General features: G+C 48.0%; 1 protein-coding gene across 2 annotated transcripts in view; it reads left to right on the top strand.

The window, feature by feature from the left end:
* LOC142243230 (uncharacterized) overlaps positions 1-17338 on the top strand; it is a 255092-nt gene that overhangs the window by 155932 nt on the left and 81822 nt on the right. Inside the window, exons 19-20 of one of the 2 annotated variants that reach the window (XM_075314906.1) lie at positions 15229-15261; positions 15499-15537. In XM_075314906.1, coding sequence (XP_075171021.1) covers positions 15229-15261; positions 15499-15537 — 72 coding nt within the window. The remainder of the gene's footprint in view (positions 1-15228; positions 15262-15498; positions 15538-17338) is intronic. The other variant, XM_075314907.1, reaches the window with a different exon arrangement.

Here is a 17338-nt window from a genome sequence, read left to right as displayed (position 1 = left end):
AAAAGTTGTGGCGACAAAAAAAGTCGTTTTGGCGTTTGGAATTTTTTTGCCGCTACGCCGTTTACTGATCAGATTAATTGATTTTATATTTTGATAGATCGGGCGTTTCTGAACGCGCCGATACCAAATGTGTGTATATTTTTTATTTTTTTAACCCTTTAATTTTCAATGGGGCGAATGGGGGGTGATTTGAACTTTTAGGTTTTTTTGTTTTTTTTTAATTTTTTAAAACTTATTTTTTTACTTTTTTTTTTTTTATTTTACTAGTCCCCCTAGGGGGCTATTGCGATCAGCATTCCGATCGCTCTGCAGTATCTGCTGATCACAGCTGGAAGGCTGTAAACAGCAGATACGCTGTCTTTCTCTTTTGCTGTGCCCCGGGCACAGCGAAAGTGAAACCAATTCATGTGTAGTACAGGAGTCATCACATGACCCTGTACTACCATGACAACTATCGGGAGTCACGTGATCGCGTCACGTGACTTCCGGTTTCGGCGGTAAATAAAACTTTACCGCGATTGCGCTTATAATGGCGCTGTCATGTATGTATTGACAGCGCCATATAAGGGGTTAATCGGCACGAGCAGATAACGATTCTGCTCGTGCCTAGCAGGCACACATCTCAGCTGTGAAAATCAGCTGAGATGTGTGCCGATCGCGGCATGCTGCCGCCGGAGGACCGCGGGCAGTAAGATTATGTCATTTAGGACGTAATTTTACGGCCCGCGGTCGTTAAGGGGTTAAACATTACTAAACTGACTATTCAGCTAAATAAATAAACACAAGATTATATACTCATGGAAAAGGTTATGACCTTTTAGTCTCTGTAGCGGGCTGGAAGTGTTCCTTTTGTACTTCGCTCTGAACGCCTCAACACTTGATCTTCCTCTTGAGCAGGAAAGATATTTTCTTTGTCGCTCCATTGGGAGACCCAGACAATTGGGTGTATAGCTTCTGCCTCCGGAGGCCACACAAAGTATTACACTTTAAAAAGTGTAACCCCTCCCCTCTGCCTATACACCCTCCCGTGCATCACGGGCCCATCAGTTTTTTGCTTTGTGTTGAAGGAGGCACACATTCACGCAAGCTCCACATTTTAGTCAGCAGCAGCTGCTGATTTATCGGATGGAAGAAAAGAGGGCCCCCCACAGGGCCCCCGGCATGCTCCCTTCTCACCCCACTAATGTCGGCGGTGCTGTTAAGGTTGAGGTACCCATTGCGGGTACAAAGGCTGGAGCCACATGCCGTTTTCCTTCCCCATCCCTTAGGGGCTCTGGGAGAAGTGGGATCCTAACCGGTCACCATGCACTGGGACCGGGCTCCCTCCGCAGCCCCTGGGGGAATCTGACGGACAGGAGACTGGGTATCATCAGGGACAGGCCCTGCTTCTAAGAGGTACTCTGTGTCCCCTTGGGGACGGCGCATGGAGCGCCTGTGTAACAGACGCTGCAGCGGCTGCTGTGTTTTTTGTGACGCCGGGACTACCGCGCCGACCGCGCCTGTTTGCCGGCCGCGTTATTAAATTTAGTCCCCGGCTTCTGCGGCCTAGTACCATAACTCCCGCCCCCGGGCCTGCCAGTCAAGGGTAAGGGCGGGACGCTCGACTGGACGTCGGCAGTGAGGGCTGGAGCATACTTAGGTATCCTCCTCCCCCCTCACTGAGCACTGTGGGGCACCAGATTCCCGCACTTATTAGTCACGCCCACGGCTCCCTCCTCCCCTAAGAACGCTGGCAGCCATTGTTATAATCACTTCTGCCGGTGGAGGACTTCAGAACGAGCTCCACAGCTCTGGGAGGCCCAGGCAGGGAATCTGGTGGACAAACAACCGCTTTGGGCGGTCGGTAAGCCGCACCGGTTACCAGGTGCTGGCCCCCTCGGGTGCCGAAGTGTATGTATGTGTATGTGTGTATATATATATATATATATATATATATATATATATATATATATATATATATATATATATATATATATATATATATATATATATATATATATATATATATATATATATATATATATATATATATATATATATATATATATATATATATATATATATATATATATATAATTCTATACATTTTCTCTGTTCGGCCGCATTATTTGCTTTTGGCTATATAACCTCACTGATTACTCTAAGAGGAGACAACAGCATGTCGTCCGCAAAGAGCACTTCTGAGGGGAGACAACACCGAGCTCCACAGCTCTGGGAGGCCCGGGCAGGGAATCTGGTGGTCACACAACCGCTGAGGGCGGTCGGTAAGCCGCACCTGTTACTAGGTGCTGGCCCCCCTGGGTGCCGAAGTGTATATTTATATGCTTATATTGTATACATTTACTCTGTACGGCCGCACTATTTGCTTTTGGCTATATACCCTCACTGATTGCTCTAAGAGGAGACAACAGCATGTCGTCCGCAAAAAGCAAGGGTGCCAAGGCACAGGCTTATTTTGCAACCTGTACCTCTTGTGCGGCTATGTTACCTGCAGGTTCCACCTACCCTCATTGTGTGCAATGCTCCGCCCCTGTGGCACTCACTCAGCCGGAGCCTCAGGCACTGGTGGGACCCTCGGCTCAGGTAGAACCACCGGCTTCCACTGTCCAGGTGGCAGGGACAGAGTTTGCAGTTTTGGCTGAGAAACTCTCTGAGACGCTTTCACAATCCATGGCTCAGTCTATGGACAGATGGTCTGCTAAGATACTAGAAGCCTTGCAGTCCAGACCGGTAACACAGGCCCAGGGCACTGTGAGTTCATCGCCCCCAGGCCCCCCTCGGTCGGCGCAGCAAAGTGCTCCTGGGGTGACACCTAGGTCCCACGGTGAGGACTCCGACACGGACCGCAGTCCCAGACCGACTAAGCGGGCTCGCTGGGAACCTTCCTCAACTTCATCACGCTGCTCAGGGTCTCAGCATGAGGACTCTCTGGAGGATGAAGCGGAGGTCGCAGCTCAGGGCTCTGACCCTGACGTTGCTCTCAATCTTGATACACCTGAAGGGGACGCCATAGTAAATGACCTTATAGCGTCCATCAACCAGGTGCTAGATCTTTCTCCCCCAACTCCACCTATAGAGGAGTCTGCTTCACAGCAGGAGAAACACCAGTTTAGGTTTCCCAAACGTACACGGAGTGCGTTTTTCGATCACTCTAACTTCAGAGATGCTGTCCAGAAGCACCGAGCATTTCCGGACAAGCGCTTTACTAAGCGCCTTAATGACACACGTTGCCCCTTCCCCCCTGACGTAGTTAAGGGTTAGGCTCAGTGTCCCAAGGTGGATCCTCCAGTCTCTAGACTGGCGGCTAGATCCGTAGTATCAGTGGCAGATGGTTCATCGCTCAAGGATGCCACTGACAGGCAAATAGAGCTCCTGATGAAATCCATCTATGAAGCCATAGGCGCGTCTTTTGCTCCGGCATTCGCAGCTGTGTGGGCACTCCAAGCTATCTCAGCTTGTCTGTCTGAGATTAATGCGGTCACACGTACCTCTACTCCGCAGGTTGTGTCTTTGACTTCTCAGGCGTCGGCTTTTTCGTCCTACGCCATGAACGCCGTCCTGGACTCTGCGAGCCGTACAGCGGTAGCATCCGCCAATTCGGTGGTAGTCCGCAGGGCCATGTGGCTACGCGAATTGAAGGCAGACTCTGCTTCCAAGAAGTTCTTAACCGGTTTGCCATTTTCTGGCGACCGTTTGTTTGGCGAGCAATTGGACGAAATTATTAAACAATCCAAGGGAAAGGACTCGTCCTTACCCTAGTCCAAACCAAACAGACCTCAGCAACGAAAGATACAACCAAGGTTTCGGTCCTTTCGGCCCTCAGCCAGGTCCCATTCCTCCACGTCCAACAGGTCAGAGAAGGGCCAGAGGAACTCTTCTGCATGGCGGTCTAAGTCACGTCCTAAAAAGACCGCCAGAGGAACCGCCCCCAAGGCGGCCGCCTCATGACTTTCGGCCTCCCCAAACCGCATCCTCGGTCGGTGGCAGGCTCTCCCTCTTTTGCGACGCCTGGTGGCCACATGTCCAAGACCGATGGGTGAGAGACATTCTGTCTCACGGTTACAGGATAGAGCTCAGTTCTCGTCCTCCGACTCGTTTCTTCAGAACATCTCCGCCCCCCGAGCGAGCCGAGGCACTTTTTCAGGCGGTGAACACTCTGAAGGCAGAAGGAGTGGTGATCCCCGTTCCCCTTCAAGAATGTGGTCGCGGTTTTTACTCCAACTTGTTCGTGGTGCCAAAAAAGGACGGATCATTCCGTCCCGTTCTGGACCTCAAACTGCTCAACAGACACGTGAGAACCAGACGGTTCCGGATGGAATCTCTCCGCTCTGTCATCGCCTCGATGTCCCAAGGAGACTTCCTAGCATCAATCGACATCAGGGATGCTTATCTCCATGTGCCGATTGCACCAGAGCATCAACGCTTCCTGCGTTTCGCCATCGGAGACGAACACCTTCAGTTCGTGGCACTGCCTTTCGGCCTGGCGACAGCCCCACGGGTCTTCACCAAGGTCATGGCAGCAGTGGTGGCGGTCCTACACTCTCAGGGCCACTCGGTGATCCCTTACTTAGACGATCTTCTAGTCAAGGCACCCTCCCGGGTGGCATGCCAACACAGCCTGACCATTGCTCTGGAGACTCTCCAGAGGTTCGGGTGGATCATCAATTTCCCAAAGTCAAAATTGACACCGTTTCATACTCTCTCAGCGATAGTGAAGCTACCGCTGGACAAACAGCGTTCACTACAGACAGGGGTGCACTCTCTCCTTCGAGCCCAGTCACACCCCTTGAGGCGCCTCATGCACTTCCTAGGGAAGATGGTGGCAGCAATGGAGGCAGTTCCCTTTGCGCAGTTTCATCTGCGCCCACTTCAATGGGACATTCTCCGCAAATGGGACAGGAGGTCGACGTCCCTAGACAGGAACGTCTCCCTTTCACGGGCAGCCAAAACCTCTCTTCAGTGGTGGCTTCTTCCCACTTCTTTGTCGAAGGGAAAATCCTTCCTGCCCCCATCCTGGGCTGTGGTCACGACGGACGCGAGTCTGTCAGGGTGGGGAGCGGTCTTCCTCCACCACAGGGCTCAGGGAACCTGGACTCCGACAGAGTCCTCCCTTCAGATCAATGTTCTGGAGATAAGGGCAGTGTATCTAGCCTTAAAGGCGTTCCAGCGGTGGCTGGAGGGCAGGCAGATACGAATACAGTCGGACAATGCCACGGTGGTTGCGTACATCAACCACCAGGGCGGCACACGCAGTCGTCAAGCCTTCCAAGAAGTTCGGCGGATTCTGCTGTGGGCGGAAGCCACAGCCTCCACCATCTCCGCAGTTCACATCCCGGGCGTAGAAAACTGGGAAGCAGACTTTCTCAGTCGCCAGGGCATGGACGCAGGGGAATGGTCTCTTCACCCGGACGTGTTTCAAGAGATCTGTTGCCGCTGGGGAACGCCGGACGTCGACCTAATGGCGTCTCGGCACAACAACAAAGTCCCGGCATTCATGGCACGGTCTCAAGATCACAGAGCTCTGGCGGCAGACGCATTAGTTCAGGATTGGTCGCAGTTTCGACTGCCTTATGTATTTCCTCCTCTGGCACTGCTGCCCAGAGTGTTACGCAAGATCAGGTCCGACTGCCGCCGCGCCATCCTCATCGCTCCAGACTGGCCGAGGAGGTCGTGGTACCCGGATCTGTGGCACCTCACGGTGGGTCAACCGTGGGCACTCCCAGACCGACCAGACTTGCTGTCTCAAGGGCCATTTTTCCATCTGAATTCTGCGGCCCTCAACCTGACTGTGTGGCCATTGAGTCCTGGCTCCTAGCGTCCTCAGGGTTATCTCAAGATGTCATTGCCACTATGAGACAGGCCAGGAAACCAACGTCCGCCAAGATCTACCACAGGACTTGGAGGATCTTCTTATCCTGGTGCTCTGATCAGAGTTTTACTCCCTGGCCGTTTGCCTTGCCCACTTTTCTTTCTTTCCTTCAATCCGGAATGGACAAGGGTTTGTCTCTCGGCTCTCTCAAGGGACAAGTATCGGCGCTTTCCGTGTTTTTTCAAAAGCGTCTAGCCAGGCTTTTGCAGGTCCGCACGTTCCTGCAGGGGGTTTGCCACATAGTCCCACCTTACAAGCGTCCGCTAGAACCCTGGGATCTTAACAGGGTGCTAACGGCTCTTCAGAAACCACCTTTCGAGCCGAAGCGGGATGTTTCTCTTTCACGCCTTTCGCAGAAGGTGGCCTTCCTAGTGGCAGTCACATCACTTCGGAGAGTGTCTGAGCTAGCAGCACTGTCATGCAAAGTCCCCTTCCTGGTGTTTCACCAGGATAAGGTGGTTCTGCGTCCGGTCCCGGAATTTCTCCCTAAGGTGGTATCCCCTTTTCATCTCAATCAGGATATCTCCTTACCTTCTTTTTGCCCTCATCCAGTTCACCAATGTGAAAAGGATTTGCACTTGTTAGATCTCGTGAGAGCACTCAGGCTCTACATTTCTCGCACGGCGCCCCTGCGCCGTTCTGATGCGCTCTTTGTCCTTGTCGCTGGCCAGCGTAAGGGGTCGCAGGCTTCCAAGTCAACCTTGGCTCGGTGGATCAAGGAACCGATTCTTGAAGCCTACCGTTCGTCTGGGCTTCCGATTCCTTCAGGGCTGAAAGCCCATTCTACCAGAGCCGTAGGTGCGTCCTGGGCATTGCGGCACCAGGCTATGGCTCAGCAGGTGTGTCAGGCGGCTACCTGGTCGAGTCTGCACACTTTCACGAAACACTATCAGGTGCATGCCTATGCTTCGGCAGATGCCAGCCTAGGTAGGCGAGTCCTTCAGGCGGCGGTTGCCCACCTGTAAGAGGGGGCCGTTTTTCGGCTCTTTTTATCGAGGTATTCTTTTACCCACCCAGGGACTGCTTTTGGACGTCCCAATTGTCTGGGTCTCCCAATGGAGCGACAAAGAAGAAGGGAATTTTGTTTACTTATCGTAAATTCCTTTTCTTCTAGCTCCTATTGGGAGACCCAGCACCCGCCCCTGTTCCCTTCGGGCTGTTGTTCTTTTGTGTACACATGTTGTTCATGTTGAATTGTTCTTTTGGTTCATGGTTTCAGTTCTCCGAACATCCTTCGGATTGAATTTACCCTAGACCAATTTATAAGTTTCCTCCTTCCTGCTTTGGCACCAAAACTGATGAGCCCGTGATGCACGGGAGGGTGTATAGGCAGAGGGGAGGGGTTACACTTTTTAAAGTGTAATACTTTGTGTGGCCTCCGGAGGCAGAAGCTATACACCCAATTGTCTGGGTCTCCCAATAGGAGCTAGAAGAAAAGGAATTTACGGTAAGTAAACAAAATTCCCTTCTGTTTGCTGGATCAGGTGAAGTTGGCAGAGGAGCAGCAACTGGAGCAGGAACAGAGACTGGGACATATTGATAGCATGGAAGGATAAATTGAGTGTTGTAGAGGGACTCTTCCACAGTAGGTTGTCTGGCTGGTGTTTCCATTGCAGGAATTGGTGTGTAGACCGGCATGACTTGTGGAGGAGGTGATGACATCACCAGTAGATCCTCTTTGGTGCATAGCTTCATGTGGTCCCTGTGCACCATCTGTGGGGCCATTCCGGGTTTCTTCATTTCATAGACATCTGACTCAGGATATGGGATAGCTGTAACTGTGTATGGGGTACTTTGCACACTACGACATCGCAGGTGCGATGTCGGTGGGGTCAAATTGAAAGTGACGCACATCCGGCATCACAGGCGACATCGTAGTGTGTAAAGCCTAGATGATACGATTAACGAGCGCAAAAGCGTCGGTATCGCATCATCGGTTTAGCGTCGGCGTAATCCATAATTACGCTGACGCGATGGTCCGATGTAGTTCCTCGTTCCAGCAGCAGCACACATCGCTGTGTGTGAAGCCGCAGGAGCGAGGAACATCTCCTACCGGCGTCACCGCAGCTCCCGTAGGATATGCGGAAGGGAGAAGGTGGGCGGGATGTTTACATCCCGCTCATCTCCGCCCCTCCGCTCCTATTGGCCGCCTGCCATGTGACATCGCAGTGACGCCGTACGACCCGCCCCCTTAATAAGGAGGCGGGTCGCCGGCCAGAGCGACGTGCCAGGACAGGTGAGTCCATGTGAAGCTGCCGTAGCGATAATGTTCGCTACGGCAGCTATCACAAGGATATCGCGACGGGGGCGGGGACTATCGCGCTCGGCATCGCAGCATCGGCGTGCGATGTCGCAGCATGCAAAGTACCCCTTAGGCTCTGTTTCCCAGAGTGAATAAAGTTTTCCTGTACGGTGGTACTTCTTTAGCCATATCTTGTCTACAACTTGAAGTGGGGAAGCATTAGCTCTTTGATTGTAGCTCTCTTCTTGTTGACGGTGAGCTTCACCCATGCGGTAATCAACAATCTGTTGGGCTTCGTGTATTCTTCGCTGATGCTCTGAGACCCAATCAGTTTTTGGCAGGGGATTGATCACGTCAGGGACTTGGATTCTAGGAGAACGATCTTTTGGGAGCTGACCTTGTCTTCCAAACATCAGATAATATGGCGAGTAGCCTGTAGAATAGTGGACAGTATTGTTGTAGATTTCCACTAACTCGTAACGCCATTGAGGCCATTCAGCTTGTTTGGTAACAGATGCTGTTCGCAGCATATTGATGAAGGTCTGGTTGACTTTCTCGCAGAGGCCATTCCCTTGGGGATGATAGGCGGTTGTTCTCAGCTTTTTGAATTCATGGAATTGGCAGAGTTCTTGAAATAATTGTGACTCAAAAGGCAGATCCACGATCTGTGAGGACTGCTTCAGGGCAACCGTAATGTCTCACATATTCATGGTAGAAGGTGATCGCTGTAGTCCGAGCTGTAAGGTCTTTTACTGGCACAACAGAAACCCACTTAGTATAGTGATCCACCATGGTTAAGGCATACGTGTAGCCTGAACGAGTTGGTGCTAGCTTCACATGATCAAGAGCGACTAGCTCGTTTGGTTTCTGAGAATGGATTGGATGAAGAGGAGCTCTGGCATCTTTCTTACCGACTTTGGTGAGGTTGCAGGCTGGACATTCACTACACCAATTTTCTATGTCTGACCGCATCCCAATCCAATAGAAGCGTTGGCGTATGGTGGCTTCAGTTTTGTGCACGCCAAAGTGCCCAGACTGGTCGTGGTAGGCATCAAGAACAATTCTGGCATCTCGGCGTGGGATTAGAATCTGATGTAGCCTTTCACCTGAAACCGGGTCTAGGGTATTGCGCAGGATCAAGCCCTTTTGAATGAAGAGTCTTTTGCGCTGTCTCCAGAGACGATTAAGCTCAACATCAGGACATCTTCTGCGTCGTCTGACAGGTATTCTCCCAGTAGTCAGGTAATCTTAGATCTCACTTAGGACACGAAACTCATTTTGAAGTGTTTGCCATCTCGATGGATCTTGCAATAGGACAGGTTTCTGTTGCGGAACTTCATCAGTTTGTGTAGCAGCAACAGCATTCTGTGTAGCAAACCTTTGATAGAAGGGAGGCATCTCAACATCTTCCCACAGATCTTCCTCAGGAGTCTCTCTTCTCCTTCGGGCAAATGGGATAACACATCGGCATTGATGTTGATCTTGCCACTGCGATACTTAATATCAAAGCAAAAGTTCGCCAATCTTGAAGCCCATCTCTGTTCAAGAGCACCTAGCCGTGCAGTATTAAGATGAGCGAGAGGATTATTGTCCGTGTAAACTGTGAAGGGTGTAGCAGCGAAGTAATCTTTGAACTTCTCGGTGACTGCCCACACAAGAGCTAGCAGCTCTAACTTGAATGAACTGTAATTGCTATCGTTTTTCTCTGCACCTTTCAAGCTTCGGCTGGCATATGCAATGACTCTCTTTGTCATCCTGGACTTGTGATGGTACCGCTCCGAGGCCTTGGTAGCTGGCATCCGTGTAGAGACGGAAAGGATGGCGGTAGTCGGGGTACGCCAGTATTGGAGGTGAAGTCAATAGACTTTTCAACATCTGAAAGGCAGTTTCTTGACGCTCAGACCAATTAATTGGAAGTCTTCTGTCATAGTTTTCTCTAGGGCAACCTCGTAATAGCTCTGTAAGAGGTTCTGCTATTTGCGCAAAATGAGGTATGAAGTGGCGGTAGTAGCCTGCAAAACCTAGAAAACTTCTGACTTCTTTGACGGTTCTTGGGGTGTCCCAGTTGTTCACAGCTGAGATCTTTTCAGGATCAGGCTGGATACCTTCGGCACTTACAACATGACCAAGGTAGTTGACCTTCGGCTTGAGCAGATGGCACTTTGACGGTTTTAGTTTCAGTCCATGTTCAATGAGTACCTGGAATACTTCTGCAAGGTGGCATAGGTGATCTTCATAGGTGCGAGAGTATACGACAACATCATCAAGATATAACAGAACGCTCTGGAGGTTGAGGTGACCAAGACATCTTTCCATGAGTCGCTGAAATGTAGCAGGGGCGTTGCATAACCCAAACGGCATACCGTTAAACTCAAAGAGTCCCATTGGGGTGGTGAAAGCTGTCTTCTCTCTATCCTCAGGAGCCACGGGTACTTGCCAGTAACCGCTGGTTAAGTAGAGAGTGGAGAAGTATGCAGCTGAGCCAAGAGCGGTGATGGATTCTTCAATCCGTGGGAGAGGATAGGCATCTTTTGTGTGTAACGTTATTCAACTTCCGGTAGTCGACACAAAATCTGATGTTACCATCCTCCTTCTTCACCAAGACAATGGGTGCAGCCCACGGGCTTTGACTTTCTCGGATGACTTCAGAATCCTTCATCTCCTTTTAACAGCTTCTTTACTTGTTGATAGTTAGCAGGAGGTACTGGACGGTGTCTTTCTTTGATAGGAGGATGATCACCTGTGTTGATCTTGTGCTGGATCAGAGTAGTTTTGCCGAAGTCAAGAGGGTGCTTGCTGAAAGCTTGGCTGTGTCGCTTAGCAAGTTTAGTTACACCATTGATGTATTCCATTGGAGTGTTAGCATCTCCAACATTAAGTTCATTCCCCATAAGGTAGTGGGTGTATTAGAGCCTTTGGGAGTGGCTTTTAACGACTTTTGATGAGCAAGTGTCTCTTCATCTAGGATGTCTTCTGGATCAAGGCTATACAGTTGAGCAACTGAATTAAACTTGTATAGCTCGATGGGCGCATCACTTAGGTTGATTAGCCGTACTGGTACTCTACCGTTTGAGATGGTGACAATACTTCTGGCAGCTTTTACCAGGGGCTGTCCTTCAATCTGGATGGAGTCAAGAAGAGCTACATAGTCCTCGTTGTCCATTCCTGGTCGAGCTCGACACCAGACTAGAGCTTCGCTGTTGGCTGACAGGGTAACTGGTCGTGCGTCGGTGATACGCACACGGCAGATCTCACCTTTACTGTTGGCAAACTTCTGTTGGGCGCAGAGCACTTTGATAGTCCGCTGAACAGCTTGCCTGTAAGGGGGAGAAGCAGAAGGGAGAGAAGCATGCAAGGCAGCAAGCAATTCAGTAAACACATGGCGAATGACATTCATGCCTAACACTACTGCTGTTGTATCTCCCTCAGCCTCAGTAACAATTACACCTTGACCTGGTAACTTGCGATCACCAATTTGGATTGTGGGTTCCCAGTAGCCTAGCTGGGTGTTGACCATTACTTGCAATTAAGTCTAACTTTGCTTTACCCACTGGATTCAGGAGATCAAAGTCCCAAATCTTTTCAAAGGCTTGTCGCTCAATTGTGGTGACTTGTGAACCAGTGTCCACTAAAGCTTCTGGAGGTACACCATCGATCCATATGGTTATATACGGTCATTTGGAGATGAACCGGGAAATCCATTGTGATTGTCCCTTTGGGCCCTTGGATTCACCTCCCGAGGGGCGGCCCTTGGCCTCGGGGGTGGCCCGTTTAACTTATAACATTGATACTTGTAGTGTCCAAGACGCTCACAATAAGTACAGTACACACAATCACCAGATGGAGGCCTTCCAGGAGGGGGCCTATCAGGACTCTGCTTACTAGAACGTGGCTCTGGGGAAAATGTCCGGTTTACAGATGATTCACATGATGCAGGGGGTTGGCCTTTTAGCTCCTTTAAGGCTTGGCATACAGATTCAAGGACTTGGACAAGTGCATCTATGCTAGGAGGTGCATGACTGAGAGTTGGGGCTTGAACAAACTGTGTGGCCTGCATAGGGGAAACAGGTGAAAGATGAGATACAGTAGAAATTCCAGCAGCAAGGTCTGAGGAACGAGGCACAAGAGCATAGCTGGTACAAGGTGAGTCAGTACCCACTACTCGCAGGGCTAAAGCTTTAAAGTCTAAGAAAGTCATGTTTGGATTTTGTGCTGCTAGCATGCGGAGTTGACTTTGTACTAGCCTGGAGTCCAAACCTTCTATGAATCTGTCAGTGATTTTGTTTTCTGCAGCAGCAGGATCTACGGTGTCTATTTGCTGTAAAGCCCTGTAGGCAGACTGAAGGGCTAGTGCGTAGTCCCTAAGAGTCTCACCTGGTCCCTGACATCGGTTGTAAAATTTGAGACGAACCTCGGTGGGTGATTGGCGTTCAGATTCTTTTCTCAGGTGGGTGAGGATCTGTTCTACATTGGTTTTCTCGGTAGATGGCCAGGAACGGACTTCCTCAGCAGCTGGTCCATCAAGCTGTCCCAGGAGAAGTTGTACCTGCTGATGGGGAGAAAGTGAGAAAAGCTCAAGAGAATACATAATCTTTTCTATGAACCCAGCAAGTGTATGAGGATCTCCTCTGTAGCTTGGGAGACTAGAGGTTCCAGTGAAGAATGGCATGTTGGTAGCCATGACAGGGGCTGGAATTGGGTTGGCGGCATTAGCCCGTTCCACTGGAGCACTAGCTGATTATGATGATACAGAGTTAACAGACTCTGCCTGGTCATTATGAAGAGGTTCAGACATTTTGGTGATGAGGCAAGTACTGTCTCTTTCAGAATAATGATGACACTGTAGCTTTAAGGGATGCAGTATTATGTACCAACAGTCATTGAGATGGAAGGCTCCCCCTCTTGAATATAGCACTGCTGTGAATGCGGATTTGCACTTATTTGAGTAACTTGGAAGGCAGGAGAGTAGAAGAGCTAGTGCAGGTGCTTTTAACCCCAGCATAAAACAGAAAACAGTCTTTGGCAGTATTCACTGGCAAGATAGAGGTTAATGAGCAATGCTGAGACTTGTAGTGCAGTAAGAGAAGATGGGCACAGAGGAATGATCCTGTTCGTGACGCCAAATTCGACCTTTGTAAGGGCCCAGGGACAGAGGACCTCAAATGTTCTATGTCACAGTTGCTGTTCTGGCACAAGGGTGCAGGGGCCATGTTCCCTGGGTAGTCTACAAGGCCCTGATGTTCCCTGCTATCCACCCCCACACAGTATCCACAGCTGATGGACAGTCCACAGACACGGTCTTGGGGATAACAGTTGCTTTAATACAGCAGGAACAAAGGAAAACAACACGGAATATACAGTATGTTTCACGGTCTTTTGTGGGTAGGCCACAGCAAATACAGCTTGGTGTTGAATGCTGAAGTGTAATTAGGGTTCTGTAGCTTTAAGAGCACAATTTGCTTCAGATGTAATACTGGTATGCCTTTAGAAGCAGGTTCAGAGTCTCTTGAGCTTAGAGGGTAGATATAATAAGATTTTACAGACCTGGAGTCCTGGTGTTAATTTCACTGGGGTTAATTTCACTAATGTCACTAGTTCAGACACGTGCAGTACTTGTAAGCAAATGTAGATAGTTGGCCAGCGCGCTACGGGGACCGGACGGCTGGTGCGTGGACAATGGCATGAAAACCACTAATATTGCAGTGGGATGGGAGACCCTCAAACTTTCCCAATCTGCGTGCAGTAGGATCTTGTATATAATTAGTATGCCCTACTGTCTGAAGAGATGTATATCTGGCCAGTGAGGATTCAGGATAGGAAGTCTTCAGTATATTGGCTGTAAAAGTCAGTAAATTGTGAAATTCTAGGCCTCGGGCCTAGCAGGAGTCTTGTGGTGAAGAGAAACTCCACATAATGTCTTCCCTCAGAGGAGACTCAGCCAGAACCAGCTCATTCCAGTTCTTTCCAGACAGAGGCTGGAGAAGAGCTTCACCTATTGAGCCATGTGACCAAGAACTAGCCAATAGGATAACACCCAATGAACACTTCAGATTCTTACAGTTTTCACCAGTAGATGGTGCTAGAACACAACAAATGAAAAATGCTTTACTTATAACATATAGCATAATATTACATATAAGTGAATGTACTTAAAGAAACAGACACAATCTGGACCGGGCCACTACACATGCAGTTACGCTGCGTTCTGCACCGCAGTGTAACTGCATGAGTCCTGCGTCCCCAGCACAATCTATGGAGATTGTGCATGAGACGTGCGCAATTCGGCTGCTGCCTGAAGTGTGCGTTCTAAGAAGTGACATGTCACTTCTTTCGTGCGCTTTGCATGCTGTCTATAGGGAGACGCAGCATGCAGAGCGCACGAATTCTGCAGGCACCAGGCGCTTCAGAACGGAGCTTTTCATCTGCACTCTGAAGCGGACCTTTTGTGTGCGGTGCAGAGCGCACACGTGCGCACAGCCTAAATCTCATCCAATTATGTACATTATTAATACCTGGGATGTCGCCACTGAAAAAGATTTCTCTCTTCCATGCCCCCATGAATAAGTTTGCATAGGAGGGGAGCACATGATGCCCCCATATCAGTCCCTTTCGTTTGTATATAGATGTTTTCATCGACCGTAAACACATTGTGTGAAGATGAACTCCAAGAGAGTCACTAGGAGTTTAACCATAGGTTTCTCTATTCTACTATTGTCAAGAAAGTATTGTACTGCTCTAATACCATCAGAATGTCTGATAGAAGTATACAGGGTTCTCTGGGGCTATGTCTGATAAGTGGGGGTCATTATGCCCTGCAGAATTGAGATTTACATCCCCTTCATTATTTACATAGTTCCAGTGACTTATTCACCCTGACTACTGTGCCTTGTAGTGCAACTTAGTTCTATGAGCCCTGCAGCCTCTTTATTGTCATCAGCGTTGATTGACTACACCAAAGATAAGACATAAATTGTTTAAATGGCAAATAACCCCTTTGAGGTTAAATTATAGAATGGAACCTAAATGTAAAAGTGTTTCAAATAGGATTTTTCTTGTAATCTTCTATATGTGCTGGTGTCTAATTATTTGCTTGTTCTTTTGTAAATTCAACCAACAGGGAAGAAGAACCCTCCTGAGAAATATCAACCAGGTATGTGGATATTTAGATTACATTTTTTTGAGTAAAGAATGCTTTCTAAATTCTTGCTGATCGAATTATGCAAATTGTTTTATTTAGTAACTCACAAAATTTGCCAAAAAATATGCAATTATTTCCCCACAAAAGTGGTAAAGCTTTAAACAATTATAAGAAAGGGCTTTCAAAACGATTTTTCATGTAATCTTCGCTGGTGTCTAATTATTTGCTTGTTCTTTTTTGAAATTCAAGCAACAGGGAAGAACAACCCTCCTGAGAAACTTCAACCAGGTATGTGGATATTTAGATTACATTTTCCTTTGAGTAAAGAATGCTTTCTAAATTCTTTCTGATCTAATTATGCAATTGGGTTTTTTTTGTCCATATAATAGTTTTAATTCTTTCCAATAGGGAAAACTTTCAATTGAGTAATTGATAAACACAAACATACAGGGATTTAGTTGTGCTAGTATTTAAAGAGGCTCAGAGGTATTGAAGATAAAGCTTACGTTTTTATTAAATATTTTTAAAAATAATCAGAAAAGGTGCTTAAAAGACCGGGGACATGATCTCAAATCCAGTACAATAGTTTGATAAATGTGTATCACAGGTAACCAGGCAGTATGATATGGTTAAAGACAAAAAGCATTTTAGCATATAATGTAACTTAGTTTTGTAAGGGCAATGAAAATCACAATGGGTAATAGATCTAATAGGGTCAAGTCTGTAGTCAGTACTGCATCATTATCCATATTAAATATATAATATAAATTATATATATTAATATAAAGTGCTGTAAGAAAATGACATACGAGAGTGTAAATGGAAAACCCACTAAAGTTATGAATGAATAGGTTACGGCAATGTGCAGTATAAGGCTATGTCCGCATTAAGTAGAGGAGAATGATCAATAATTGTCAACCATTTTCAATAGTAGGAATGCTAATAGCATTACCTATAAAGTTGGTATAGAGCTGGTGTGATGCTTGTCCATCCTCTACCTTTTGCTGATCTAGTTGTTTGCTCAAAATTCTGTATAACATTGTCATTGCTACCGTGTCAGGAACTCCATGTCCAGGCAAAACTTGTCATGTGGCATTTAAGGGAACCTATCAGTTGAATCATGCTGCCCAATCCAGCTGCATGAACAAGCTTTGTTATTTCAGCCATTTATGTCATACTTTGAAGCAATGAGGCATTTTGGAGAAAATTATATTCTAGGATAGCGGTGTCTCCAATGAATAGTGCAAGGCTTCTGACTCCACAGCTCCCTTAGACTCATACTTTTCACTGTGTATAGCCCCAGCTGACTGGAACAGCGGTCCATTGCATGTATTAACTTTCCATTAATTCAATTTCTGGCGCTCCCATTAAAGGGAATCTGTCACCAGGACTTTGGAAAGTAAGCCAAGGACAGCATAATGTGAGCAATAAAGTAAAAACATTTGTGCTTCTCTTAGGGTACTTTCACACTTGCGTTATTTTTTTTTTTTTGGCGCAATCCGCTGTCTTGGGAAACAGCGGAATCCGTTAACGGATTCCGCGGTTTCCCATAGACTTGTATTGATGACAGATTGTGCCAAAAGTACCTGCGTTGCTTCCACCGTTGGCCGACGGTTGCTTCCACCGAGCGGAAGCAACGCTGAATGTAACGTTAAATGCTTGCGTCAAAATGACGCAGACCAGCGGATTCCCTTGCTTCCGTTAAAATATTTAATGTTTCCCTATGGTAGCGGATTCCGTCGCTAATTTCTACTGAACATGCCCAGAATGAAAAAAATGAAAAAAGAAAAAAAAAACAGAGCCGATGGATTCCATTAGACGGACGCCTAACGGACGCCAAACTGATGCAACGGTCCGTTATTTCACAGGAATCGGCTAACGGATTACTGTGAAATAACGGATCCGTTGACACCACAAAAATAACAGATGCGTCAAAACGACGCAGCAACGGACCCAGTGGATTTCGCCCAACGCAAATGTGAAACTAGCCTCATCTGTGTGTGATCTATTGTTTACTCATACTAAAGGTTTATTGCTGTGTGATTAACATTGGTCTGACTCCTCTGCAGTGCAGACCAATAAGGCACGC

The sequence above is a fragment of the Anomaloglossus baeobatrachus genome, chromosome 6 (assembly GCF_048569485.1).
Source record: "Anomaloglossus baeobatrachus isolate aAnoBae1 chromosome 6, aAnoBae1.hap1, whole genome shotgun sequence".
Lineage (NCBI taxonomy): Eukaryota > Metazoa > Chordata > Amphibia > Anura > Aromobatidae > Anomaloglossus > Anomaloglossus baeobatrachus.
This window is presented reverse-complemented; position numbering and strand designations above follow the sequence as displayed.